Source organism: Delphinapterus leucas, chromosome 1 (assembly GCF_059928025.1).
Source record: "Delphinapterus leucas isolate spDelLeu-1000000601 "Yukka" chromosome 1, BTC_Dleu_Yukka2, whole genome shotgun sequence".
Taxonomy (NCBI): Eukaryota; Metazoa; Chordata; class Mammalia; order Artiodactyla; family Monodontidae; genus Delphinapterus; species Delphinapterus leucas.
In genome coordinates this window covers 81,451,884-81,478,929 of record NC_143129.1, presented here as the reverse complement: position 1 = coordinate 81,478,929, position 27,046 = coordinate 81,451,884, and the positions used below count along the sequence as shown (strand labels likewise).

The window sequence follows — 27,046 nt, the reverse complement described above, 5'->3', positions numbered from 1 at the left end:
TTTAGGATTCAATTTTGATTCATTTATAGTGTTTCTGAGTATTATTTCTTTGTATAGACTTTGTAGTGATTGCTCTAGTATTACCAGTTTAAGTGAGGTATAGAAACCTTGCCTTCCTTTACATTCCTTTACCCTCTCCCATTTATAATTAATTTAAATATTTCCTGTGTATGCATTTAGAATAACATCAGATGGGGTTATAATTTTTAGCTTCAATCATCAAACATAATTTAGAAAACTCAAGGAGAGAGGGAAAGCCTATTGGATTAACCCACGTTTTTGCTATCCATGTCTTCCTAATGTTCCAAGATTCCTTTTTTATTGTTTCCTTCCCGTTTAGAGAGCTTTCAAAGCCATTCTTTTAGTGTAGGTCTACTGGTAAGAAATTCTCTTAGTTTTCCTTTACCTGAGAATGTCTTGATTTCCCCCTTATTCCTGATGAATATTTTTCCGGGGAAAAACATTGATTGTGAGGTTTTTTTTTTCCCCAGCACTTGAAAAATAGTGTCCCATTTTCTTCTGGCCTTCATGGTTTCTGATGAGAAATCTGTTGTTATTCAAAGTGCTTTCCCCCTACAGGTAAGGTGTCATTTTTCTCTGGCTGCTTTCAAGATTTTTTCTTTGTCTTTAGTTATCAGAAGTTTAATTACAATATATCTTGGCATGAATTTTGGGTTTATCATGTTTGCTGAGCTCCTTGATCTGCAGATTCGTCTTTTGCCAAATTTGGGACGCTTCAGCCATTATTTCCTTGAGTACTTCTTCAACTTGTTCTCTTTCTTGTGTGCAGCTGGAATTCTGGTGACATGAACAGAGGAGATGACCTCTCAGGGCCCAAATCCAGCCTAGTTGTCTGTGCTCTTCCAATTAGAATACCATGGTTGAACCCAGGCCACAGCAGTGAAAGCGCCAAATCCTAACCACTAGACCACCGGGGAACTCCTGAGATTGTGTTTTAATCTGAATGCATGCCTGCGTCCTGGGAAAAAGGAGTTGGCAGCCACTCTGGCTATTTTGAAATTACTTTTTCTTCTTTCTTTTGTAATGTTCTCTTGACCTATATGTCATGGAACACTCACTATGCATTCAGAAAATACTTACCTTTGTTAGGGGCTGTGGCAGACAGCTGCCCAAAAGGAGTTAACAGTTAGAAGGGGTAATTCCTCATGGATCACAACTAAGTGAGAGGCACGTGCCACCAGAGGCCCTGTGATACAGAGGGAGCTCAGGGAAGGGAGTATGTGTTTCCACAGGATGTAGGGAAGTGTCATGGAAGATGTGGCAATTGAATGCAAGCTCTTGAGGGACTTGCAGATGCCCCTGGTGAAAATGGGAGGAAAGAACTTTTTTTTTTTTTAACATCTTTATTGGAGTGTACTTGCTTTACAATGGTGTGTTAGTTTCTGCTTTATAACAAAGTGAATCAGCTATACATATACATATATCCCCATATCTCCTCCCTCTTGTGTTTCCCTCCCACCCTCCCTATCCCACCCCTCTAGGCGGTCACAAAGCACTGAGCTGATCTCCCTGTGCTATGTGGCTGCTTCCCACTGGCTATCTATTTTACATTTAGTAGTGTATATATAAGTCCATGTCACTCTCTCACTTCATCCCAGCTTACCCTTCCCCCTCTCTGTCCTCAAGTCCATTCTGTACATCTGCATCTTTATTCCTGTCCTGCCCCAGGTTCTTCATAACCATTTTTTTTCTTTAAGATTCCATATGTATGTGTTAGCATACAGTATTTGTTTTTCTCTTTCTGACTTACTTCACTCTGTATGACAACTCTTGGTCCATCCACCTCACTACAAATAGCTCAATTTCATTTCTCTTTATGGCTGAGCAATATTCCATTTTATATATGTGCCACATCTTCTTTATCCGTTCATCTGTCGATGGACACTTAGGTTGCTTCCATGGCCTGGCTATCGTAAATAGAGCTGCAATGAACATTGTGGTACATGACTCTTTTTGAATTATGGTTTTCTCAGGGTATATGCCCAATAGTGGGATTGCTGGGTCGTATGGTAGTTCTATTTTTAGTTTTTTAAGGCACCTCCATACTGTTCTCCATAGTGGCTGTATCAATTTACATTCCCACCCACAGTGCAAGAGTGTTCCCTTTTCACCACACCCTCTCCAGCATTTATTGTTTTTGTTGTTGTCGTTGTTGTTTCTGTGGTATGCGGGCCTCTCACCGTTGTGGCCCCTCCTGTTGCGGAGCACAGGCTCCGGACGCGCAGGCTCAGCGGCCATGGCTCACGGGCCCAGCCGCTCCGTGGCATGTGGGATCTTCCCGGACTGGGGCACGAACCCGCGTCCCCTGCATCGGCAGGCGGACTCTCAACCACTGTGCCACCAGGGAAGCCCTCCAGCATTTATTGTTTGTAGATTTTTTGGTGATGGCCATTCTGACTGGTGTGAGGTGATACCTCACTGTGGTTTTGATTTGCATTCCTCTAATGATTAGTGATGTTGAGCATTCTTTCATGTGTTTGTTGGCAATCTGTGTATCTTCTTTGGAGAAATCTCTATTTAGGTCTCCTGCCCATTTTTGTATTGGGTTGTTTGTTTTTTTGATATTGAGCTGCATGAGCTGCTTGTAAATTTTGGAGATTAATCCTTTGTCAGTTGCTTCATTTGCAAATATTTTCTCCCATTCTGAGGGCTGTCTTTTCGTCTTGTTTATGATTTCTTTTGCTGTGCAAAAGCTTTTAAGTTTCATTAGGTCCCATTTGTTTATTTTTGTTTTTATTTCCACTTCTCTTAGAGGTGGGTCAAAAAGGATCTTGCTGTGATTTATAATGTCATAGAGTGTTCTGCCTATGTTTTCCTCTAAGAGTTTTATAGTGTCTGGCCTTACATTTAGGTCTTAAATCCATTTTGAGTTTATTTTTGTGTATGTTGTTAGGGAGTATTCTAATTTTCCCAGCACCACTTATTGAAGAGGCTGTCTTTTCTCCATTGTATATTCTTGCCTCCTTTCTCAAAAATAAGGTGACCATATGTGCATGTGTTTATCTCTGGGCTTTCTATCCTGTTCCATTGATCTATATTTCTGTTTTTGCACCAGCACCATACCATATTGATTACTGTAGCTTTGTAGTATAGTCTGAAGTCAGGGAGCCTGATTCATCCGGCTCTGTTTTTCTTTTGCAAGATTGCTTTGGCTATTTGGAGTCTTTTGTGTTTCCATACAAATTGTGAAATTTTTTGTTCTAGTTCTGTGAAAAATGCCATTGGTAGTTTGATAGGGATTGCATTGAATCTGTAGATTGCTTTGGGTAGTATAGTCATTGTAAAGAACATTTAAGGCAAAGGAAATGATGAGAGCACTGTTACAGAAGTGGGAGGACATGGGACGTATTGGACCAGGGGCAATGAAGAGCAGTAGCAGGAGATGTGAGTTGACTCAGACTGTGGAGAGCCTTAAATGCCACACTAAGGGTCTGGCTTTTATTTGGTAGGAATTAAGTGTTTTTGTAAAACTAGCTACATTGCCAGGATTGGGAAGGCTTAAGGGCCATGTGGAAGTGTCTTCCACTTTTCTTAAATTTGGGTTCATTCCGAGAAGTGGGAGGAGGCTAATATTTGAGTACCTCCCTCTTATGTGGCAGAGAACAACCTCCATACATTTTCAGTTAATCTTCAACCAAAAGCCCTCAGTTGGATGGTATTCCCATTTTATAGCGAGAACACTGAGAGTTAAGTAGCTGACTACAGAGACTGATTACTTCTCCACCAATTCACTCTTTCTTGTGTAGGAAGGACTATTGCCTACCCAGAAAAGCTTCTCCCAACTCTCTGGGCAGAGTCCATTCTTTCTTCTTTCTTTCTTTCCAGCAGACATGTGGAAGGTTAGGAGGGTTCCTTAAAATGTGTTAAGAGTAAGATGGCATTTATACTTCCGGACCTTATGGCAGGGTATGACCAGATGACCTCAAGGTCACTTTCATCTTGGCTAGTTCAGCACCCATCTTCCCATCGTTGGATGGGAGAGGCATATACTCCTCTTTTATGCTGCCATAATATCAAGGCTGGAAGGAGCCTTAGAGATACTTATTCCCACCATTATTTTTCCAGTGAGATCCAGGGGCCCAGAGTGGCTAAGCCTCTTGTCCACCTGTACACATAACATGTGTTATTGGCAGGATTTGGTCCATTCTGCCTTGCTGATTCTCTCTCAATGTTATTATCTCTCCAAATCTCCAGCCCCCCACTTTTCCCTCTTATTGCATGCTTTCTATCTTGCTCACAATGTGGTTTTTTTCTTAACATCTTTATTGGGGTATAATTGCTTTACAATGGTGTGTTAGTTTCTGCTTTATAACAAAATGAATCAGTTATACATATACATATGTTCCCATATGTCTTCCCTCTTGCGTCTCCCTCCCTCCCACCCTCCCCACAATGTGTTTTTTAAAACTTCTTTGAGTTATGAAAGAACATCTGCTTTTCCCTTTGAAGTTAGGCTGATCTATTGTATTGCCTGCTTTCATTTGGATAATTTCTGTGTGGCTCATAGAAATAGGGGTTTGGATTCATGTACCTTCCTATGGTTTGGTTCTGGAAGGATATCTTAGTCTTATATATCAATAACTACCTGGTTGGCTGTCAGGTGCAGAAATTCTGGATTGGGGATGACCAATCCAGGGATGCTGTCTTCAAGGTTGGGGAAAGGAGAGTGCATGCAATGTGCTTCCTGTAATCCAAGGACCAGGGTAGCCCCTCTGGAACCACACAGAGCAGTGTGCTGTGTAGTCTCTGTGCATTGTAAAGAGCACTGTCAAAGTCCCCGGAGACATCCTTATCACCTAAGAGTGAACTGATCTTGGATAAGCTGATGTCACCTCCCCGGACCTCAGCTTTTCTTGCCTGTGAAATGCTGATAATAAGGCCCACTCCACAGGGCTGGCAAAAGTGCATGTGTACTGGTAGTAGACTATAAAGGTAAGAGGTTATTGTTGCTGTCATTGTCATTATTAGGGCAGCGTGGACATTCTCAGGCTGACTCTCCAGGGTGAACTGACAGGAGATGAACTTGAACGCATAGCCCAGAAGGTATTGAGGTTTCTGGTGGGGCAAGGCCTCCTCCCCTGCACCAGTTCTCCTTCCTTGCTGCCGACTCCTCGTCCCAGTGCTGGCTGGAGCCATCTCCTCTGCTGCCCGGGAGCATCTCCTTTCAGACACCCCCAGCTGACCTCAGCATTGTGCACTGCTTTGGGGGATGGAGAGACCCCTATTAAAATTAAAACTAACCTGCAGTTTCAACTAATTCTCCCCGTCCTGTGTTCTTGTTGCTGCTGTGTTCGTCCTGTGGCTTCTGGTAGAGGTTCTGAAATGAATTTTTGGAGGGGAAAATCGGACTAACCCTTCAAGTCTTTTGAGGAGCAGTTCTTCTGCATTGGTTGAGGGGCAGAAGTTCTGTGCTTGTCGTATGGTTTCTGAGCCACTTTTCTCTCTTTCTCCGGTAGGCCGGCAGGAAGACCTATGCCATGGTGTCCGGCCGCTCATCTGGTCATTCTCTGGCCTCAGAACTGGTGAAGTCCAATGATGGACATGAAGAGATCATTAAGGTAAGCTTAGTTCACCTCCACTGTTTCTCCCTCCTCTCTTTCTCCCTAGACATGGGAGAGGGAACGGCTGACTTCGTCAAAGGGACCTTGTGGTTTGACTAGGAAGAACCAGAACTGCGATGCTAGCTCCTGGCCATCTCCTGGAAGGATCTTAATTAACACCAGGAGACCACAGTCAGTCTGTAGTGACTTTGGTGCGACCCGGCCCCGGGCATGGGGATGGATGGGATGACCTTTCTAGGTGCTTATCCACTGTCCATGTTTAGCTGCTGGAAGTTGTGGAGACCGGTGGGAAGTGTGTTTATGGAACTTATTTTTAAAAATTAAAACAATTTTTGTTATTTCTTTTTTAAAAACAGCTTTTTGAGATGTAATTCACATACCATACAATTGACTTGGTTAAAGTGTACAATTCAGTGGTTTTTAGTATATTCACAGAGCTGTGCAACCACCACCACTACTAATTTCAGAACATTTTCAGTCATTCCTTCTAGCTCCTGGCAATCACCAATCTACCTTCTGTCTCTGTCGATTTGCCCCTTCTAGACATCTCATATAAATGGAATCACACAACATGTGGCCTTTTGTGTCTGGCTTCTTTCACTTAGCACAGTATTTTCAGGGTTCAGCCACGTTGTAACATACATCAGCACTCACTGCTTTTAACGGCTGAATCATGTTCCCTTGAATGAATATACCACATTTTGTTACCCATTCATCAATTGATGGACATTTGGGTTGTTTCCACTATCTTTTATGAATAATGCTGCTCTGAATATTCATGTACAGGTTTTTGGGCAAACATATGTTTTCAGTTCTCTTGGTATATACCTAGCAGTAGTGAAATTGCTAGCTCATATGGTAATTCTATATTTATATTTAATCTTTTGAGAAACTACCAGACTTTTTCCCAAAGCATCTGCTCCATTTTATATTCCCATCAGTGATGTATGAGGGTTCCAGTTTCTGTACATCCTCATTAACACTTGTTATTGTTCATCTTTTTGATTATATCCATCCTAGTGGATGTGAAGTGATATCTTGTGGTTTTAATTTCATTTCCCTGATGACATCTTTTCTTATGCTTATTGCCCATTTGTATATCTCCTTTGGAGAAATATTTATGCAAATCCTTTGCTCATTTAAAAATTCAATTGTGTTTTAATTGTTAAGATTTAAGGGTTCTTTCATATATTCTGGATAATAGACCCTTATCAGATATATGATTTCGAAAAAAATCTTTAATTTTTTCCCATTCTGTGGGTTTTTCTACTGTTTTTACTTTTTCTTTCTTCTTCTTTTTTTTTTTTTAAATATTTATTTATTTATGTGGTTGTACCAGGTCTTAGCTGTGGCAGGCAGGCTCCTTAGTAGTGGCTCACCGGCTCCTTAGTTGTGGCATGCAAACTCTTAGTTGTGACATGCCTGTGGGATCTAGTTCCCTGACCAGGGATCGAACACAGGCTCCCTACATTGGGAGCGTGGAGTTTTAACCACTGCACCACCAGGGCAGTCCCCTGCTTGCCCCATCTTTAATGGTAGTTTATAACATCTTTGTATCCATAAATGGGTGCTTAGTGTTCTAGTATACACATACCATAATTTCTTTAATCCTCCGTTGTTGGACATTTTGTCTATTTCCATGTTTTACAGCCATAAACAATATTTTGTCGAGCATATATGTTACTAATTTGTGAATGTGCTTTAAAATACAAGTGATAAAGAAATACTTTCTCAATTGTTAAAGATTCAAGCATGGTATACAGAGAAAAATGTGTAAATCCCCTTTTACAACCCCCTTTCCATGAATTTGCATATATGTACAGGAGTATTTATGCTAGTTTAGCTATATTTATTTCATTAGGATGAATTTCCAGAAATAGATTTGATAGGTTAAAGAGTAAATATAGTTTATTTTAAATTTTTTATTTATATTTATTTATTTATTTTTGGCTGAGTTGGGTCTCAGTTGCTGCATGGGCTTTCTCTAGTTGCAGTAAGCAGGGCTACTCTTCATTGTCATGTGTGGGCTTCTCATTGCGGTGGCTTCTCTTGTTGCGGAGCACGGTCTCTAGGTGCGTGGGCTTCAGTAGTTATGGCACAGAGGCTCAGTGGTGTGGCTCACGAGCTCTAGAGTACAGGCTCAGTAGTTGTGGTGCACGGGCTTAGTTGCTCTGCGGCACGTGGGATCTTCCCAGACCAGGGATCGAACCCATGTCCCCTGCATTGGCAGGCGGATTCTTTACCACTGCGCCACCAGGGAAGCCCCCAAAGAGTAAGTATAGTTTTAAGTCTTCTGATCGGAATTACCAAATTGCCACCCAGAAAGGTGGTGACAATTTACCCTTCCACCAGCAGTGTATGAGGCTGCCTATGTGGAGTTAATTTAACTGGAGTTTTCTTTTTATTGAAGTATAGTTGATTTACAATGTTGTGTTACTTTCAGGTGTACAGCAAAGTGATTCACATTCTTTTTCCTTATAGGTTATTACAAAGTATTGAGTATAGTTCCCTGTGCTATACAGTAGGTCCTTGTTGGTTATTTATTTATTTATTTTGTCTGTGTTAGGTCTTTGCTGCTGTGTGCCAGCTTTTCTGTAGCTGCGGTGAGCAGGGGCTACTCCTCGTTCTGGTGTGCAGGCTTCTCACTGCAGTGGCTTCTCTTGTTGTGGAGCACGGGCTCTAGGCACTCAGGCCTCAGTAATTGCTGCACATGGGCTCAGCAGTCGTGGCTCGTGGGCTCCAGAGCGCAGGCTCAGCAGTCGTGGCACACAGGCTTAGTTGCTCCATGGCATGTGGGATCTTTCCCGACCAGGGGTCGAACTCATGTCCCCTGCATTGGCAGGAGAATTCCTAACCACTGAGCCACCAGGGAAGTCTTCTGTTTTATATAGTAGTGTATATATGTTAATCCCAACCTCCTGATTTATCCCTCCCCCCCACTTCCCCTTTGCTAACCATAATTTTGTTTTCTATGGGTCTATTTCTGTTTTGTATATAAGTTCATTTGTATCATTTTATTTTTCTAAATTCCACATATAAGCAGTATCATATGGTATTTGTCTTTCTTTGTCTGGCTTACTTCACTTAGTAAGATAATCTCTAGGTCCATCCATGTTGCTGCAAATGACATTATTTCATTCTTATGGCTGAGCAATATTCTATTTTGTGTGTGTGTGTGTGTGTATATGTGTATATATATACACCACATCTTCTTTATCCATTCCTCTGTCAATGGACATTTAGGTTGCTTCCATTGGAGGTGTCTTAATTAGTGTTGTTTTCCTTATTTCAGGTGTACTTGAAGGGGAAGTCAGGAGACAAGATGATCCATGAGAAGAATATTAACCAGCTGAAGAGTGAGGTCCAGTATATCCAGGAGGTGGGCACCCCTTCCCTTCGTGGAAATGACCTAGGTCATTTCTCTGAACCTCACATTTTTTTGGCTCCCTTCTTTTGTAGGTTCTGATTTTCTCCCTTCTGCTCCCTTCGTATCTCCAAAGCACCATGCCCCCTCATGTGTAAATATCATTTCTGACCCTTCCATTAATCAACCAATCCATTAATCAACAAATACTTATTAAGCACCATGCACCTAGCACTGTCCCCCCAGTCATCCTACCTAAAGTTGCCAGCCTTGCTTCCTTACTTTTCTTTTTTTTTTAACATATTTATTTATTTATCTTTTGTTTATTTTTTTGGCTGTGTAGGGTCTTAGTTGTGACACACGGGACCCTCGTTGTGGCACGCGGGATCTTTTGTTGCGGTGCGTGGGCTTCTCTCTAGTTGTGGCATGCAGGTTTTCTCTTCTCTAGTTGTGGTGCGTGGGCTCCAGAGCATGTGGGCTCTGCAGTTTGCACCACGCAGGCTCTCCAGTTGAGGCGCATGTGGGATCCTAGTTCCCCAACAAGGGATCAAACCTGTGTCCCCTGCATTGGAAGGCGGATTCTTTACCACTGGACCACTGGACCACCGGGGAAGTCCCCTCCCCACTTTTCTTAACCCTCACTCTGGCTCATGTTTCTCCTTGGCACTTGTCACCATGACATATTACATGTTTTACTTATTTGTCTTTTGGGTTGTGTGTCTCCACAACTAAAATGTTAGATACACCAGGGCACGGTTTTTATTATCTTGTTGCTTGTATAGGAGGGACCGCGTTGCAGCCCCACTTGACTAGAATCTCTCCTTTCCCAGCCAGTACTTAGAACAGTACCTGACTCATAGGAGTATGGGTTGTGGATAGGCACAAAGGTGGGTGAGTTGGTGTGCTCTCTTTCCCAAAGCTAAAGCCTCTTGCCCTCTCCTCCCAGGCCAGGAACTGCCTGCAGAAGCTCCGGGAGGATATAAGTAGGAAGCTCGACAGAAATCCAGGAGATTCTGTCCATCAACAGGAGATACAGGTAATAGGAAATGGTCCATGGTTGGGTCCCCACTGAGGAGGTGGGGTTGTACCATTTACCAGTCACCCGGTGGGTGCCGAATCTAATGCCGCTGCCAGGAAAGGCGAGAATACAAGTGATGCTGGCTTCTCTGAGCACTCACAACATTGTTAGGGCTCTCCAGCAGATGGACACTTGTATTCACACTAATCGGCCTACATACAAGCACAGCTGTTCCTAAAACATGTGCAAAAATTGAATTTATATCAATAAAATTATTAAGTTAATGGCAGGCCATCTTATATATAAGGATTCTGTGATCAATCTTCTTGTAATACAAAGTCCTATAAAGAGGCAATTAACCTATAAATCCAAACTTCTCATAAGCTGATCTTGCTTAATTTGGTGATGCTTGTGGTGTAAAGTGGAAGTCTTGGTCCTTGTCTATTATTACTGTCTGTGTCTATAGCTATCTCTACCCTGGGACAGGAAGCTCCTCCAGGTTAGGGTTCACGCACTGACCCTCGCCTCTGTGTCCCCACACCTCAGCCCAGGGTCTGGGATGCACAAGGTCATCAGTAAATGTTTGTTAGACCAAACTGATTGGAGAATCCCTCTTGGGGTGGATGATCCTGGGATCCTGTTTTTCAGTTCTTCAAAAATTTGAGGATAGAAATGTCCCCAGGAGAGCAGAACTATCTCTTCCATGACTTCACCCTCATCTTCCCTTAGATTCCAAGCTGTGTCTCCTTCATTTGCTTTTGGTTTGGTTGCGGTGGTCCTTCTCCAGTAGATCCTGCCCTCGTTCTCCTAAGGGGAAGAGTGACCTAGCAGCTAGTGCCAGCAAAATTACCCTTCGTCTTGGGCATGTGCTAGGCTTGTGTGGTGGATTCTCCCTAATTCATTTTGCTTTGGCTGGAGGTAAGACTTTCACTGCCTGAGCTCACATCTGGCTGGTGGGAGTTGCTTTGCCTAGTGACTGAAGAACCTAATGTGTTCAGAGCCCGGAGGTCCAGGCACCTTGTTTACACAAAACGGCAGTCGTATGATGACTAATCAGGCTTTGGGTTGGAAAGAACAGCAGCAAATGCCTCTTCCCCTTTTGATTTATGTTGTGTCAGACCTTGTCAGGATCCCCGAGGGGCAAAGGAAACTCTTTGTTTATGGCAGACCGCAGCTTGTATTTCCTGGGCTGCGAGGAATGTGCCTGCACATTTTCCAGTCTGCTGAAAGGTTTTAGCCTGGGGTTTCTTTCCTCCTCCCAACAAGGCTAGATAGAGTATTCCCCCTCAAGGCTGCACATGTTTCTCCACTCCCTCTTTTCTCCATTTTCCCACAGAGCACTAGATGTCTTTTTTTCTTTTCTTTTCTTCCTTCCTTCCTTCCTTCCTTCCTTTTTCTTCTTCCTCTTCCTCCCCCCTTCTCTCTCTCTCTCTCTCTCCTCTTTCTTTCTATCTAAGATTTGAACTCTTAGAAGAATAAAGTTTGAAAAATATATGATACTAAAAAAACCGATACGAATGAACTTATATACAAAACAGAAATAGACCCACAGACATAGAAAACCAACTATGGTTACCAAAGGGGAAAGCAGGGAGGAGGGATAAATTTGGGAGTTTAGGATGAAAATATACACACTACTATATATAAAATAGATAACCAACAAGGACCTACTGTATAACACAGGGAACTATAATCAATATTTTTTAATAATCTATAAGGGAAAAGAATATGAAAAAGAATAGATATATATGTGTATAACTGAGTCACTTTGCTGTACACCTGAAACTAACACAAGATTGTAAATCAGTTATACTTCAATTAAAAAAAAAACAAGGAGAAGAATGTTTCAAAGTTGATTGCTTGGGACTGTTTTCACTACCAATTTTATTTTTCTTTGAATAGGTGGTGCTAGAAAAGCCAAATGGCTTTAGTCAAGGTCCCCTGACCCCACATAGCAGCCCACCCGAGGTAGGTAACAGGGAAAATAGTGGTAACTACTGCTTGGCCAAGAGGCAGGAAATAATCCTTCCTGATCCTTTTGTGTATTGCTTTCTCTCTCTCACGAAATATGAGAGTAATATTTACTTGCTGTAAAAATTCAAACAAAGGAGAAATATATAAAGCGGAAATTTTCCTTCCCCAATCCCACTCCTTGAAAGTATTCAAGGTTAACAGATTGAAGTGGGTGGGTCCTTTTATGTATTTATTTATTTAATTTTTATTTTTTTGGCCTTGCTGCATGGCTTGTGGGGTCTTAGTTCCCTGACCAGGGATCGAACCCACACCCTTGGCAGCGAAAGCGCAGAGTCCTAACTGGACCGCCAAGGAATTCCCGTGGGTGGGTCCTTTTAGAGCAGTGCTTCTCGGCCTTCATTGCCCATTAGGATGGCCTTGGGAGCTTTAAAGGATGCAATATCCGTGTGCCATCCCTAGAGACTGTAATTTAACTGGTCTGAAGTGTGGCCTACGCATCAGGACTTTTAAAAGCTCTTCATGTGATTCTAATATTTAGCCTATTAGTTCTAATATTCTAGTCTAAAGTTCTAGAGTATTTTTCTATACACAGACAACCATATTTAAAAGCCTTATGTATCTGTGTGTATACACTAATATATACACATGCACCATATATACATACATGGACAAATGTCTGTATATAATATGCACATACTTTTCACAATTCCAGTTGTGATAAATACATTATTTCTTGCTTGCTTTTTTATTTTTTTAAGCTGAAAAGTATATATAGCCTTCTTTCCATATTTGTATGTGTAAATCTATCTCATTCTCTTGAATGACAAAGTATTTCCTTCCGTAGCTGTACTTTCTTTCCCCGCCCCAACTTTATTGAAGTATAATTGACAAACATGGCTGTACTTTTTTTTAAATGACATTTATTATTATATATTTTGTGATTACATAATAATTTAAGACACACATATTGTAGAAAATTAGGGAAATTCAGAAACACAGAAAAGTTGAAAGAAGAAAAAAATATCAATTGTAATCTACCCAGAGAAAAACGAGTTTGGTGAAATTTCCTTTGTTTTTCCTTCAGTGCAAATATATATTTATGATATTGAGATTAGACTGTATATAGCATTTCGTTGCATTTGTTTCTTTGCTTGGGCAGGTATATTTTTGGATTAGGTTTGTTTGACTCTCAAGTGCAGAGCTGAATCAGACCTTCCCATCAGTTCAGGGCTCATTATCATCATTGGTCCCATAAAGACCTCTCACTGCTTTCACTTTTTTTTTTTTTTGTCTCCCCCACCAAAAGGTACTCACTCTAACATATTCAATATATGATTTAAATATGCCTATAAAATATGATTTTTTTAATTAATTAATTAATTTGTTTTTATTTTTGGCTGTGTTGGGTCTTCGTTGCTGCGTGTGGGCTTTCTCTAGTTGCGACGAGCAGGGGCTACTCTTCGTTGCAGTGCACGGGCTTCTCATTGCGGTGGCTTCTCTTGTTGTGGAGCACAGGCTCTAGGCACGCGGGCTTAGTAGTTGTGGCACGCAGGCTCAGTAGTTGTGGCGCACGGGCTTAGTTGCTCCGTGGCATGTGGGATCTTTACGGGCCAGGGATTGAACCCGTGTCCCCTGCATTGGCAGGCAGATTCTTAACCACTCCACCACCAGGGAAGCCCGTTTTTAATTTTCATAATGGACTTGTGCTGTATTTCTGTTTTTTCCTTTTTTTATCCAACACCATGTTTTTAGGCTCTATCTGTGTTGCTGTGTTAAAATCTGGTTTGTTGTCTCTAGCTCCTGCATGTAAAGTTTTATAACTCCCTTTTTTTCTCTTCATACCGTATCATTAAATTTTTCCTTGTCATCAGAGTCTTATGAGAATGCCATTTGAAATAAACACATAACAGTTGTGCTCCAGGAGGAGCCTTTTCAAACGTTCTCACCTGCCCAGCAGCATAGGCGCAGACATAGGGGAACTGACCAGATAACTTACTGATGGCTGGATTTGGAATGTTGTGATTCTAGCCACTTAGTTTAGATGTGCAGTTTGGATGTTTCCCTTCCCCGAATCACCATATTTGGCAAATATGCTGTTGGCAACAAGTTATAATAACACCTGGCACTATCTGTTCAGCCTTTCTTCTCACAGGCTCCAAGCCCTACCGGATATTATCTTAGTTTTAAGGCAGGCTATAAGGCAGGGCGTGGTAAGGAGTCTTTTCCCTGCTTCCCAGAAGAGAAACAAGGCCCACAGGACTCAGTGATAACACAGCCACCCAGGGACCCTGTCCCCTCCTTCCAGCTGAGCTCTGTGCTCTGGTTTGAAGGTGCTGCTATTTCCCGCTGTGCAAGACCGGGAGGGACTTTTCTGTCAGACTCAAGGGAGCTGGTAACTGAAGTGCAGCAGAGATGGAGGCGAGAGCATACATGCCAGTTTGGGTGTGCCTGGGGGAGAGGCTCACAGTAACCTCAGTGAGACACCTTTTCCTCCATCAAATCAGATTCCTGAACTTATTGGGTGCTTTTGCCTTAAGCTGCCCATCTGTCAGTAACCCTTTATCTGCTGATCTCTGTGCTAAGTGCAGAGAACCACAAAAGATGTGCCTTTGGGACATGCCCCTCATGATGAATGTGGCACAGTCCCTGCCCTTGGGGAACTGTAGTCCAAAGCGAAACATGGTCGCTGCTCTCAGAGAGCTCTAGTCTGATGGAAGCAGGACAGACACATGAGAACGGCATAAACATACCTGTTCATTAACCAGTTGATACATGTAGAAAGATTACTACCGTGTGTCCTAAAATAATCAGGTGGTTGGAAACTAGTTGAGTTCTTGAAGGTATGAGAGTGTTTTCATATGAATAACTCAGAACTCCTTGGTGCCTATGACTGACTAACTCTCCCCTTGTGCGATGTGAATTCTTTTGTGAGGGTGGTCTGAGCAAGATGGTCCAAACAAGTGTGCGTTGTCGGGAGGACCTTGTCTTACCAAGTCACAAACATAGTAACTTCACCTTCCCTTCCCTCCTCTGGCTGCAGGTGGACACCTATATAGATGAAGATGTCGAGAGCTTGAGGAGGACCGTGCAGGACTTGCTTGTCAAGCTGCAGGAGGCTGAGCGGCAGCACCAGTCAGACCGTGTAGATTTTGAGGTGAGATTTGGGATCTGGGGAGAAGGTGCCCTAAGGGCTGGGCCACTGGATACAGGTGCAGATGAAGTCTTCCTGGCTGGAGTGCCATCGACTGGAAAGGCTAGGCTCTGCGGCCTGGAGCACTTCCTGTCTGCTTTGCCCTTTCCTGGATATCTATAGTTTTTGTTGTCTAAGGCTAACTCTTGAGTCTCTGCTCTACTGGAGCAGAGTGGTGATGCTGGTCTGGGAGAGCAGGTACTTCAGAAGTCCTTTCTATAAGGACTGCTGGGCTCTAGGCACCATGCAGGCAAGGATTGTTGCTGTCAGGTTCACCACTGCATCCCCAGTGTCTGGGACAACACTTGGCATCAGGTGGGTGCCTCTTAAGTGTGGACAGGATGAGTGGATGAATTGGTGTGGTCTTAGGAAGAACTGTGCCAATGGAGTCAGGGGACTTTAGATCAAGACTTGGCTTTACAACACAGAGCTCTGTGATCTTTTTTTTGAAATTGAAGTATAGTTGATTTTAGGTGTACAGCAAAGTGATTCAGTTATATACACATATATATATATACACACATATATATATATTCTTTTTCAGATTCTTTTCCATTATAGGTTATTTCAAGGTATTGAATATAGTTCCCTGGGCTATACAGTAGGTCCGTGCTGTTTATCTACAGTATATATAGTAGTAGTATCGGTTAATCCCAAATTCCCAATTTATCCCTACTCCTGCCCAGAGCTCTGTGATCTTGAGTGAGTATCTCAATTATTGTTATAAAAGTAATACTAGGTTATTGTAGAAGATTAAAAAATATATAAAAATCTCTATATAGAGAAAGCCCCCCACTATTAAAAGTATGTGATGTCTTCCATGCTTTCCAGACAATTCTTTGGGTATAAGATGAGGTGCACTGGGCAAACAGAGCAGTTTTCCTAGCTGCTCTGTGTGAGAGTAACCTTCTGTTATCTGGTATTGTTCACCCACACGTAAAGTACTTTTTAGATCAGAAATATGTAATCATAGGATTCTGCCCTGCCCAGGCTTGCCAGGGTCTGGTGGAAAGAGGAATCCCAGCCTGAACTCTTCTGTTTTATGGACTAAGAGAGAGAATTTTTTTTTTAGGCCACACCATGCGGCTTGCAGGACCTTAGTTCCCTGACCAGGGATCGAACCCGGGCCCCCGGCAGTGCAGGCGTGGAGTCCTAACCACTGGACCGCCAGGGAATTCCCTAAGAGAGGGAATTTTGAGAGGTGTATTGAGGGTGAGGACGAAGGGCAGTGAGAGTGATCAACTGCCTCAAGAGTAGTCGAAGTCTTACCTGAGTGAGTAGTACCTCCCTAACCATCAGTTTCAACTTTTGTAAAAAGGGGTCATGAAATATACCTCACAGGTTTGATGTATGGATTGAGTGAGGTAATATATGTAAGTATATTTATTATTCAAAAGGGTTTTAGAAATAAAAAATATCCTATATTTTTCTTAGTGATCAATTTAACACGTGGGTTTTCTTATCCTAAATAATTTGGGCTTAGGGTAATACTAAGATTAGTTTGTCTCAGAACAGAGTAGCTGTGCAGTAAAGGAGTTTGTTGTATCTATTTCAGATTCCACAATTTGTATAATTTGGTTGACAATGAATTGGTTCAATGACCAGCTGTTCCTTACCTTATTGGAGTAGAACAGGAGGAAGGGGAGGCCGAGGCTGTAGCACTGACCAGACTGTGAATTTTAGAAAGAAATTTGTACATTGAGAGACACTGTGAAGTACTGGTTGGTTTTGGCAGCATACGGGGGGCTCTGCTGGCCCTGGGTTTCAAAGCTTGAGCAAAAGTGTCCTGAGTAAAAGCCCAAGGCTAGAAGACCGCTGACAGCTGTTAACCACACGCCCATGGCTTCTTACAGGGGGCTGCCCTTTAACCCCAAGGCATGCAGCACCCACCTACGATAGGAGATGCTCCTTGGGTTTCTCCCACTGTTGGGGTAGGTCACCACACCCTCTTATGATTAAGAGGTTCCCTTAGGGCAGAGCTGGCTGGAGCTATGGGACTGATGTGGCAGAGGACTGTGTTGTTTTCCTTTGTGATCCTACAGCTGGGTGTGAGGATCATCTGTGGCCTGTTAATGCTGTACTCCGAGCACACATCAACCTGGGTGCAATGTTTGTGTACAGAAATGAGAGACCTTATTTTTTTTTTTTTTGTGGTACGCAGGCCTCTCACTGTTGTGGCCCCTCCCGTTGCAGAGCACAGGCTCCGGACGCGCAGGCTCAGCGGCCACGGCTCACGGGCCCAGCCGCTCCGCGGCATGTGGGATCTTCCCAGACCGGGGCACGAACCCGCGTCCCCTGCATCGGCAGGTGGACTCTTCACCACTGCGCCACCAGGGAAGCCCGAGAGGCCTTATTTTTACATTCCCGCCCATGGGGCTGGCCTGTTCCAGGCTAATATGAGACATTTGAAGGCTTTCCTCTGTCTCTCCTGGTGAATTAGACTTTCTGGTCTCCTTTTCTGAATATGCGGGGTGGGAAGGGCAAGGTTGTCAATTACCATGAGGAAAACCTCATGGTTTCCCGTTCTACTGGCTCCTGGCTGTTAGGAGGGATTTGCTGTGAGTTTGCTCTGGACAGAGCTGTGTGCAGCGTGGACACATCCCATCACACATCATCCTGTGCTTTGCTTTCTCCTCCTTGGTTCTGACTTGGGAGGCGCCAGACAGACTGGTTGCTGGTGTTCTGTTTTACCAGGTCTGGTTAGGCTTTCCGGAGGCTACTTGGATTCTTTTTTAGTAACTGACTGGGGAGTCAGTATGGGGTATCTGGGAAGCATGGAAATGGATGATGAAGTAACCGGGTTCTGTCATTCATTGGCTGTGTAACCTTGAATAGGTCAGTTGATTTTTAGTTGTGAAAGGAGAGGGTTGGACTAGATGACCGTCAGTTCCATTCACGATGTTATGGAGCAGTGGCTGTGTGCTCGGTGTTGTGCTGAGCTCTGGAAAGGTAACGGTGCCCAAGGTCTCCGCCGTCATGAAATTGATGGTCTCCTGGGGGGTGCACACAAGTGACCGGGCAAAATCTGCTCAGTGCTATAAGAGGGAAGGGCTGTGTCTTCTGTGGGCACACAAGGAAGGGCTTCTCACCCGAGCTCAGAGCTCCCTAGAAGAAGGGGTGTCTAAGCTGAGACCTGAAGGATGACTGGAGTTGGCAAAATGCACGTGGGAGGAAAGGAGGCAAGTTCTTACCTTTTCACTACAAGTTCTGCTTCTCTCCTTTCCAAATTGGCTTATCATCTTTGACGAAGAGCGAATTCTTCCTGGTGCTAGTAGCCCTTCTGGGTGCCATTTTGGCCTTTCCGGTATCGCTGGGAGTGAGGACGAGGAAGAGTGGGAGACAGAAGGAAGGACATGGCGATCTCCTCCCCTGGATTTTTTGTGTTTGCACGAGGAGGAAAGCTGAAACACTGGGTTAAGCTTGGGTGGCACTGGAGGGCTGGTGGGGATGTTGACGAAGTCATCCATCTGGAAACAGGTGCTTGTGGGTTCCAGGTATCACTCTAAAGTAGAGCTTGATCAACTCTGTGACAATTAACCCTGCAAGTGGAGTTAATCTGCTAGTCTCCCGAGTGGTCCTGGAACAGTGAGTGGGAGACAGCGGTGTGCTCATCAGGGTTGCCTCCCTCCTCCCATCACTGCACCCAGATTCCTGGTTTTTTTGTTTTTAATATGTATTTATTTATTTGGCTGTGCTGGGTCTTAGTTGCGGTGTGTGGGATTTTTAGCTGTGGCGTGTGGGATCTTTAGCTGCGGCATATGAATGCTTAGTTGCAGCATGTGGGATCTAGTTCCCTGACCAGGGATCGAACCCGGGCCCCCTGCATTGAGGACACGGAGTCTTAGCCACTGGACCACCAGGGCAGTCCCCCTCCGGGGTTTTTTTTTTCTAAGGTTTTTATCCATGTTTGTCCCTCTGCCTGCTTAACGCATCCCCATCCTGTGTCACAGGTCACACTCAGTCGGTACCAGAGAGAAGCAGAACAGAATCAGGTGGCCCTTCAGAGAGCAGAGGACAGAGTGGAACAGAAGGAGGCGGAAGTCGGGGAGCTGCAGAGATGCTTTCTGGGAATGGAGACGGTAACTGTTGGACTCTTGCTCTTCAGCATTCAGACTCCTGGGCCGGAAGGCGCCTGGGGATTGACTGAGGTGGTTGCAGGGACTGTCCTTCTCTGAGTAGCTCCAGAAAATCACATTTCATAGCTTCCTTTGGCAAATCTTCAAGGACCTTTCAGCCCTTAAGGAATGGGAAGGTCTTTCTCTGTCTAACTTAGCCCTTGACAACTAGAGTTGAACCCATTTCCATTTCAGGCGGGTTCTTGTATAGCTGCCCTTTGGCCTTTGAAGATGGTTCTTCAGGAGCCACTCAGCCTGGTTTCTTTGGGACTGGTAGCCATAGTTGGCAGGGGGGCCTGGATAATGCAGGGCTGGACTCTCCCTCTGGGCAGCTGGGTGAGGCTGAGAAGTTTCTATGTGCTGGGGTGGGAAGGGTTATCCCGGACAGGGGAGAGTGCCCCATCAAACCAGCTTGGGCTGCTGCTCTTTGGCAGCTGTCCCAGGCCCAGCAGGGGCTGACTGCCAGCCCTAGCGCCCATCTCACCCCAAACACAGGAACTGTCGCCATCTCCTCATCTTAGATTTTCTTCCCCTTGGCCCATCCAGGAGCATCAGGCCTTACTGGCAAAGGTCAGGGAAGGGGAGACAGCTCTGGAGGAACTTCGGAGCAAGAAGGTTGACTGCCAAGCAGAACAAGAAAAGTAAGGACTCTGGTTCACTGTGAGGTTGGGGTGCAGGGAAGGGAGGGCACAGACCTGGGGAGGAAGCTGGTGCTGATGTCAGATTTTCCAGCTCTGACTCACCATGTGTCTGCTCAGTGTGGGGCCCTGCCCAGGGAGATACTGTTGGGGAGGCTGCCATCTCCAAGGAGCTCATTTTCCAGGGAGTAATAACCTGAAGAAAGGGCTTCTACAGTTTTAGAGCCAGGGTCAAGCAGGAGCTGGTAAAGTGTCTGCCGTTGTGGCACATCATTCCTTGGTTGTCATACTGGATGTGGAAGTGGTATTATTACACCACAGCTTACTCCCCCCCATACAAAAACCAACTGTAAACTATCTGAGGGTAAAATTGAATACTTTCCTCACAAGTCGTGCTGATGAAAATAAAATGAGCAGCTTCGTGGAGAGCTACTGAACTTCTTTCATCTGAACCATCTCAGAAACTGAGACCCACCTGTCAGCAGTGGCATCTAGGGGATCTCTGAGATCCTTTCTACTCCAGGCTTAGAGGATTTTGCGAATTCCCTCTGATCAGAGGGGATCAGAGGCCCCAGACCAGTGAAACCTACAGGGCAAAGATTGAGCCATTCTTGGACCTTCACAAATTTAGAAATTTTTTACACTGTTGGCAAGTAATATAGAAGATCTCAGATGGTAAATCAAATTTTTTAAAATAAATTTATTTATTTTTGGCTGCATTGGGTCTTCATTGCTGCACGTGGGCTTTCTCTAGTTGCGGCGAGCGGGGCCTACTCGTCATTGCAGTGCGTGGGCTTCTCATTGCGGTGGCTTCTCTTGTGGCGGAGCATGGTCTCCAGTTATGGCGGGCGGGCTCAGTAGTTGTGGCTCACAGGCTCTAGAGCACAGGCTCAGTAGTTGTGGTGCACAGGCTTAGGTGCTCTGCGGCATGTGGGATCTTCCTGGACCAGCGATCGAACCTGTGTTCCCTGCATTGGCACGTGGATTCTTAACCACTGCACCACTAGGGAAGTCCCAGTAAATCAAATTTAACATTAGTATATTGATCTGGACTTCATTGTATAAGTTGGACCTTTCTAAGTTCAACAGACATTACCTGAAGGGCCTTCTAAGGAATTCCAAGATGAACCGACACAGTCCTTGCCTTCTTGGACCCCTCAGTCTTCTGGGGGGTCCTTTTTTCTCCTTTGGGATATCCTTGATCTAGGCCTGCCTGGCATGAAAAATGCAGACATCTTATTGTAGCCTTCTTTCAGACTTCACAGCAGAATTGCTTGATTTTTTTTTTTAATTTTTAATTTTTGTATACATTTATTTATTTATTTTTGGCTGCATTGGGTCTTCGTTGCTGTGCGCGGGCTTTCTCTAGTTGCGGCGAGAGGGGGCTACTCTTCATTGCGGCGCACGGGCTTCTCATTGTGGTGGCTTCTCTTGTTGCGGAGCATGGACTCTAGGCGCACGGGCTTCATTAGTTGAGGCACGGGGGCTCAGTAGTTGTGGCTCAAGGGCTCTAGAGTGCAGGCTCAGTAGTTGTGGTGCACGGGCTCAGTAGTTGTGGCGCACAGGCTTAGTTGCTCCATGGCATGTGGGATCGTCCTGGACCAGGGCTCGAACCCGTGTCCCCTGCATTGGCAGGTGGATTCTTAACCACTGCGCCACCAGGGAAGCCCCAGAATTGCTTTAAATTACTCAGCACTCCCTCCTCAATGGTGGAGGTGCTCATGGGCAGGAGACTGAGTGGAAGGAGCAGGAGAAACACAAAAGACCAGATAATCCAAAACCAAGACTTGGGGATGGCAAATGACAGCTATGCATCATAAATGCTGATTTTCTAAATAAAAGGAGACTGAGTAATAGGGCACTGGAGAGCTGAGGGTGACAACTTAGAATGTTTGAAGCTTAGGAAGGATGAGTTTGGAGGCTCAGATTGCCCTGCCCCCCACGCCGAGCACTGCCCATCTTCTAGCAGTGGGCACTTGTCTGTTTCCTCAGGCAGACCCAGAGGGTAATGGGTACCAGCAATTCTTCAGCGCTCTGAACTCCTGGACTCCCCAGCTGCCTGACCTTTGGAGATCTTGGCCCAGTTTGCTTAGAAGAGGCAAAGGAAGCAGCAGTGGCTGGGAATCAGGAGACTTAGAAATGGACTTGTGTGAAGAGGCTTTAAGGGTCCTCAAATCTTATCTCCCTCTTGATATAAAATCCCTGCCAAAGCTTGATGGTCTAGGGTATCATAATCCCAGCTTGTACTTGAATCTTTCCAGGAAGGAGGAGTTCATTACACACGAGGCAGTCCACTTTCTGACAACTTTAATACTGAAAAAGTCTTTCCTGTGTTAATATGAGAACTCCTTCCTTGAAACATCTACCTGTTGGCTCTAGTTTTATCCGTAGAACTATCCAGAATGACTTATCCTTTCTAACCTTTCCGAGCCTCAGTTCCCTTATTTGGACTAGATGATCTCTAGTGATGCTTCTGATGTGTTGTTCTAAGGTGTCCCACCACCTCCTCCTTACAGCAGACCACTGGGGAATCAGGCAGAGGGAATCATGCCTGATCGAAAGCCCCTGAGCCCAAGGCCCTTACTGTGACTGGGTGGAGAAAGCATCTTTCCCCCTTGCCTCAGCCTTCTGGTCTTAATCCCCAGAGCTGCTAACCTGGAAAAGGAAGTGGCTGGGTTGCGGCAGAAGATCCACCACTTGGATGACATGCTTAAGAGCCAGCAGCGGAAAGTCCGGCAAATGATAGAGCAGGTAAGCAGGGTTAGATCTTACCCTGCTCTTGGTTACCCCCTCTGGAAGTTTCCACATTGTCTAGCCCTGTTTTCCTGTCAAGTCTACACCTTTATTGATTTATTCTCTTGGGTATCTTGGCTTATATTCATTAAGTGTCCCATGAAACATTTATGGCAACCGATGGCTAGGTTAGGGTGATTGGGATTTGCTTTTCTCCCATCTTTCCCCTACTTGTTTGGTTATTTGCCTTGTGCGTTCCCATGGGAGAAGAAGGACAAGGTTATTCTCTCCCACACTTTGAAGAGTGCTGGTAAATGAGTAATTAAGTCCCAGTAAACTCACTTATCTGTGTGTATATTTTTAGCCTTTGCACCTCATGCACATTTTCTGCCTTCCCTTGCCTGAGCTAGGGTAGCACACTCAGAATATGCCATTTTGTAGAATCGTTTTGAGAATTTAAGATACCCTTATTGGGAGGGCATAGTTGCTGCATGTCAGCTCCATGAGGGCTAGGATTTTTCTGTCTTGTTCACTGCTGTTGCCCATTCTCTAGAACAGGGCCTGTCATATGGTAAGCACTCAATAAATATCTCTTGAACCAATACATAATTTGTATTTCCCAAAGTCAAATGGAAGGGGTTTTGAATCATCCATTACTTTGGATTATCAGGGTGGTGTTCCCCTCAAACCCCTGCCCCCACACCTGGGGTAATCAAGAGTTTAACACTCACTGAAACAAGGCTTTTATAGAAAAGCTAAGCCAGCCACGTGAGAGGTGCAAAACTCTGCCCTTTGTCTCTGCTGGCTCATTACATACTCATCGCGCTCCGCTGCCGGGGCGAAGTGCAATGAGTATGTAATGAGTCATTTCAGAACAAGCTCCAGTGTCTGCCATATCTTTGCAGCTCCAGAATTCAAAAGCTGTGATACAGTCAAAGGACACTGCCATCCAGGAGCTCAAGGAGAAGATTGCCTACCTGGAAGCCGAGGTGTGTGTTCTGGGCAGCCCTGGGAAGGGAGCAGACTCTTGAAGGAAAAAACTGGACGTAGGGAGGGGGAGATTCTGGAGGGGGTCTCGATCCTGTCTAGCTGCTGCTCGGAAGTGAGTAGCTGGGGTGGTTGGATGATCTTCAGTTCTGCTGAGTGAACATTTTCTAAGACTCTTCAGGGAGTTGCAAACAATGGTAAGACCTGTCGCCACTCTGAAAGGATATATCCTCATGGTGCAAGCCCTGTGCCACATAGCAGCATGAAGGTCGGCCCTTCATTCTGACTATATGGGCTTGGCAGAGGAGCTGACAGTGGAGCTGAGCTTTGAAGGAGGATGCATTCTACGGGTGGAGTCTTCTCCTTGGCTAAGGCGATGGGCTCCATTAGCTAATGAGTTCTTGGTCTGATTTCTACCATACCTCAGGGCCCCTCCTGTCCATTGACTGACTACCTGAGATTGCTTTGCAGCCATTGTGTAAGGGTCCCAGCTAGTGGGGGAGATAAAAAGAAATGGGAGACAGGGTTGTTTATCTCCAGGGAGATTGCAGTCTAGATTTATAGATAAAATACATTTAAAAAATACCTAAGAATACTTTATAGAAAAGCATATGGACAAACATAAGTAAATATCTCAGCAGACTATAGGAAATTATATGCAGGAAATGTATAGAGAGGATTTACAGGAGAGGATCAGTGCTGCACAGTTATTGAGAGAACGCGCCTTCAGGGAAGGAGGCTGGAGCAAGTAAGTACTGGAGGGAGAGGGCATCCTGGTGGCACACACGGTAGGGGTTGGGGTGACAGCAGCGCACAGAGGTGGAGACCAGAATGAGCTGGTTAAATGTGGCACGGGGCAAACCAGAGGAAGCCCAATTCTAATCTCATAACTTGTGTTACAGAATTTAGAGATGCACGACCGGATGGAACACCTGATAGAGAAACAGATCACCCATGGCAACTTCAGCACCCAGAACCGGACCAAGACTGAGAACCTGGGCAGGTGAGTGGGCATGAATGGAGTGGGCCCCAGGTAGGAAGTGAAGGAAAGAGGGACAGAGCCGTGGGAAGGAGACCTTTAGTGCCAAGGCCAGGATGAGGCTCTTCTAAATCCAGCTTCATTCTCTCGGTCTCGAATCTGACCCATTCTCCACCTGAACCACTTTCTAACCAGCTTAGAGTAGAGCCTGATACCAGAACCCCAAAGAGGCCCATGAACAGTGCTAGAGGCGTCTGAAGCCCCTAAAGTCGTATGCAAAAATTGTGAATGTATAGTAAGGGCATATTTCCAGGGAGAGGGCCTTTGGTTTCCAAGAGATTCACTAAAAGGTCCAAGACTGAAAAAAAAATCAAGAATCACAGCCATACCGACTCCTAAGGTGTTCAGCTGCACCTTCTCTTTTCCCCACCCCTGCCACCAGACAAAAGTACCAGTCCCCTAACCTCTTAGCACTGACAATTACTATTTCAAGGCATGAGAACCGAGATCAGCGGGCCCTGCAGGATAGAATCCAGAGGCAAACTGGAGGGGCGGCTCTGTGAAGGGTGGGCAACAACAGGGCACTCAGCGTTTCCGACTTTCTTTTCAGCGTTAGGATCACCAAGCCCCCCAGCCCAAAGCCCATGCCTCTCATCCGAGTGGTGGAAACATGAGCTGAAGGAGACAAGATGCTGCTGTTGCTGGTGCCTCTGGCCTGAGGAGCAGCCCACCACCCCTGGAGGCTGCCGACCCTGACTTTGACTTCCCGACTGCTCCCTTCATGGTTCCGAACGCCCATCCTCTACGCTGGGCGGACAGGGGATGAGCTCCCCCTCTGGACACTGCAGCCTCTGGAGGCCGGCGATATCCTGCCTACAGGACCCAGGGCAGTAGCCTTATTCCCATAGTTACTAATTTTCTCTGTAGCAGAGCCTCCCTTCTGTTGTAGACTGGAGTTTGTAACCCGGGCCGGTTATTCTTCCCCAGAAGCCAGGCCCTTCGCAGGTCAGGAGAGGTGACAAGATCTACCTCAGCCCTAGAAGCTGGAGGCACAGATGTCAGCAGTGATTGGAGAGTGGCCCCGGGGCATGAAGTTCCTTCCTTAAACACAGCTCAGTTCTTAGCAACAAACTGTTTGTTTTTCTAATTGCTCCACCATCAGCCCATGCTGACCCGGGCCTCCTGCAGACAGACAATGGGGCTACCTGTCATGGCCTGTGAACCTCAACTTTGACTGGACAGCCTTGTCTTTTGGGGAGGGGGAATGTCCTTCAGGGAGTAGCTCATAGCAGCAGAAAGGTTCTGTGAGGCCACGGACAGTTACGGGCGACTTCTGTCTGCTGTGAGGACTCCCAGAATCTCTTAGGGTTTCCCCCTAAGTTGCGGAGCAAGATACACCTCATTCTTCTCGACTCAGAGCCTAAAAACTGTTTTCACTGGGTTACATCAGTCTCAGCGAAGAAACTCTCATGGTATTTATTTTGCTAAGTTATTGGTGTTTTTGCTTACAACTGATTAAATACCAAGAGTTCAGAGTTCTGCAGCCTTCTCTTGCGGTGTTTGGATTTGCTCTGACAGAGGGAAAAGAGTGTTCCCAGTGGACTTGTCGATTTCAGAATGATGTCATAGTCTTTTTCTCTCTTTCCTGCTGCTTTTCCCTTCCTCCTCCAAACCTCAGGAAGGCAAGTATTGATATATTCGCCCTGAAGCATCTGGGTCTGAGTGTCTGTTGTTTGGGGGAAGAGAGCAATCAGGAGGGATTGAATTCTTCCCTTAACCCCTCTGCACCCCTCTGCTCCACAGTGAGTTTGTTACCCTGGCTCTGAGTGAACCTGTCACTCATCGAGTTTCTTTAGGGCTCTTCCTGCAGCCTTAAGGAGGAGATAAGCATCAGAATGTGGTACCATAGGACACAGAAAAATGAAAAATAAACATTAAATCTTTAAGTTCTACTTGGCTCAAAACCAGAAGCCTTAAGTCTGTGGTTTCTGTGCATCAGGGCTGAGCTCCCATGCTGGCTTTGTCCATCGTGTTCTGGTGTTCTGGTGTTCTTCTCGCCATTCCCATTTGTGAAACGAGGGGGCTGGACCAGATAATCTCCATGAGCCCTTCCAGTTCTGATATTCTTTCCTGTGGGATGTTCTTTGTGGGGTGAATTTAATAAATTATGTTAATGTGTCTCTTTGAGGTCCTGGCCTGGTTTCTTTTCACTTTTCAGGGAGGATGAAAGAGCATAATTTTAGTGCCTCTTGCAGGTGGGCACCCTGCTGTCCACATCTGGGAGGTATGGTGACATCCCCAACACGATGATGTGGGGACTTTGTGGCATTCAGAGGAGTTAGCATGTCTCTGTTAAACAGCTCAGCTCCATAGTCTAGCAGTCCGCATTGCAGGAGGTAGCCTCTAACTTGAGCTCTGACCCTGTCTGGGGTGGTGGCCTTGTGGGATCCCTAAGGTTGGCCACTG

General features: G+C 45.2%; 1 protein-coding gene across 5 annotated transcripts in view; it reads left to right on the top strand.

The window, feature by feature from the left end:
• TUFT1 (tuftelin 1) overlaps window positions 1–26,760 on the top strand; it is a 44,938-nt gene extending 18,178 nt beyond the window's left edge. Inside the window, exons 1-13 of one of the 5 annotated variants that reach the window (XM_089915476.1) lie at window positions 4,417–4,760; window positions 4,990–5,064; window positions 5,478–5,579; window positions 8,875–8,961; window positions 9,893–9,982; window positions 11,867–11,932; window positions 14,979–15,092; window positions 19,079–19,207; window positions 19,790–19,884; window positions 22,527–22,632; window positions 23,520–23,603; window positions 24,504–24,604; window positions 25,191–26,760. In XM_089915476.1, the coding sequence (XP_089771602.1) occupies window positions 4,644–4,760; window positions 4,990–5,064; window positions 5,478–5,579; window positions 8,875–8,961; window positions 9,893–9,982; window positions 11,867–11,932; window positions 14,979–15,092; window positions 19,079–19,207; window positions 19,790–19,884; window positions 22,527–22,632; window positions 23,520–23,603; window positions 24,504–24,604; window positions 25,191–25,254 (1,230 nt within the window). In that variant the 5' untranslated portion in view covers window positions 4,417–4,643 and the 3' untranslated portion in view covers window positions 25,255–26,760. Of the gene's footprint in view, window positions 1–4,416; window positions 4,761–4,989; window positions 5,065–5,477; window positions 5,580–8,874; window positions 8,962–9,892; window positions 9,983–11,866; window positions 11,933–14,978; window positions 15,093–19,078; window positions 19,208–19,789; window positions 19,885–22,526; window positions 22,633–23,519; window positions 23,604–24,503; window positions 24,605–25,190 lie in introns of those variants that run through there. The other 4 variants (XM_022564211.3, XM_022564214.3, XM_022564212.3 and 1 more) reach the window with 4 other exon arrangements.
• Window positions 26,761–27,046: the final 286 nt, after the last annotated feature.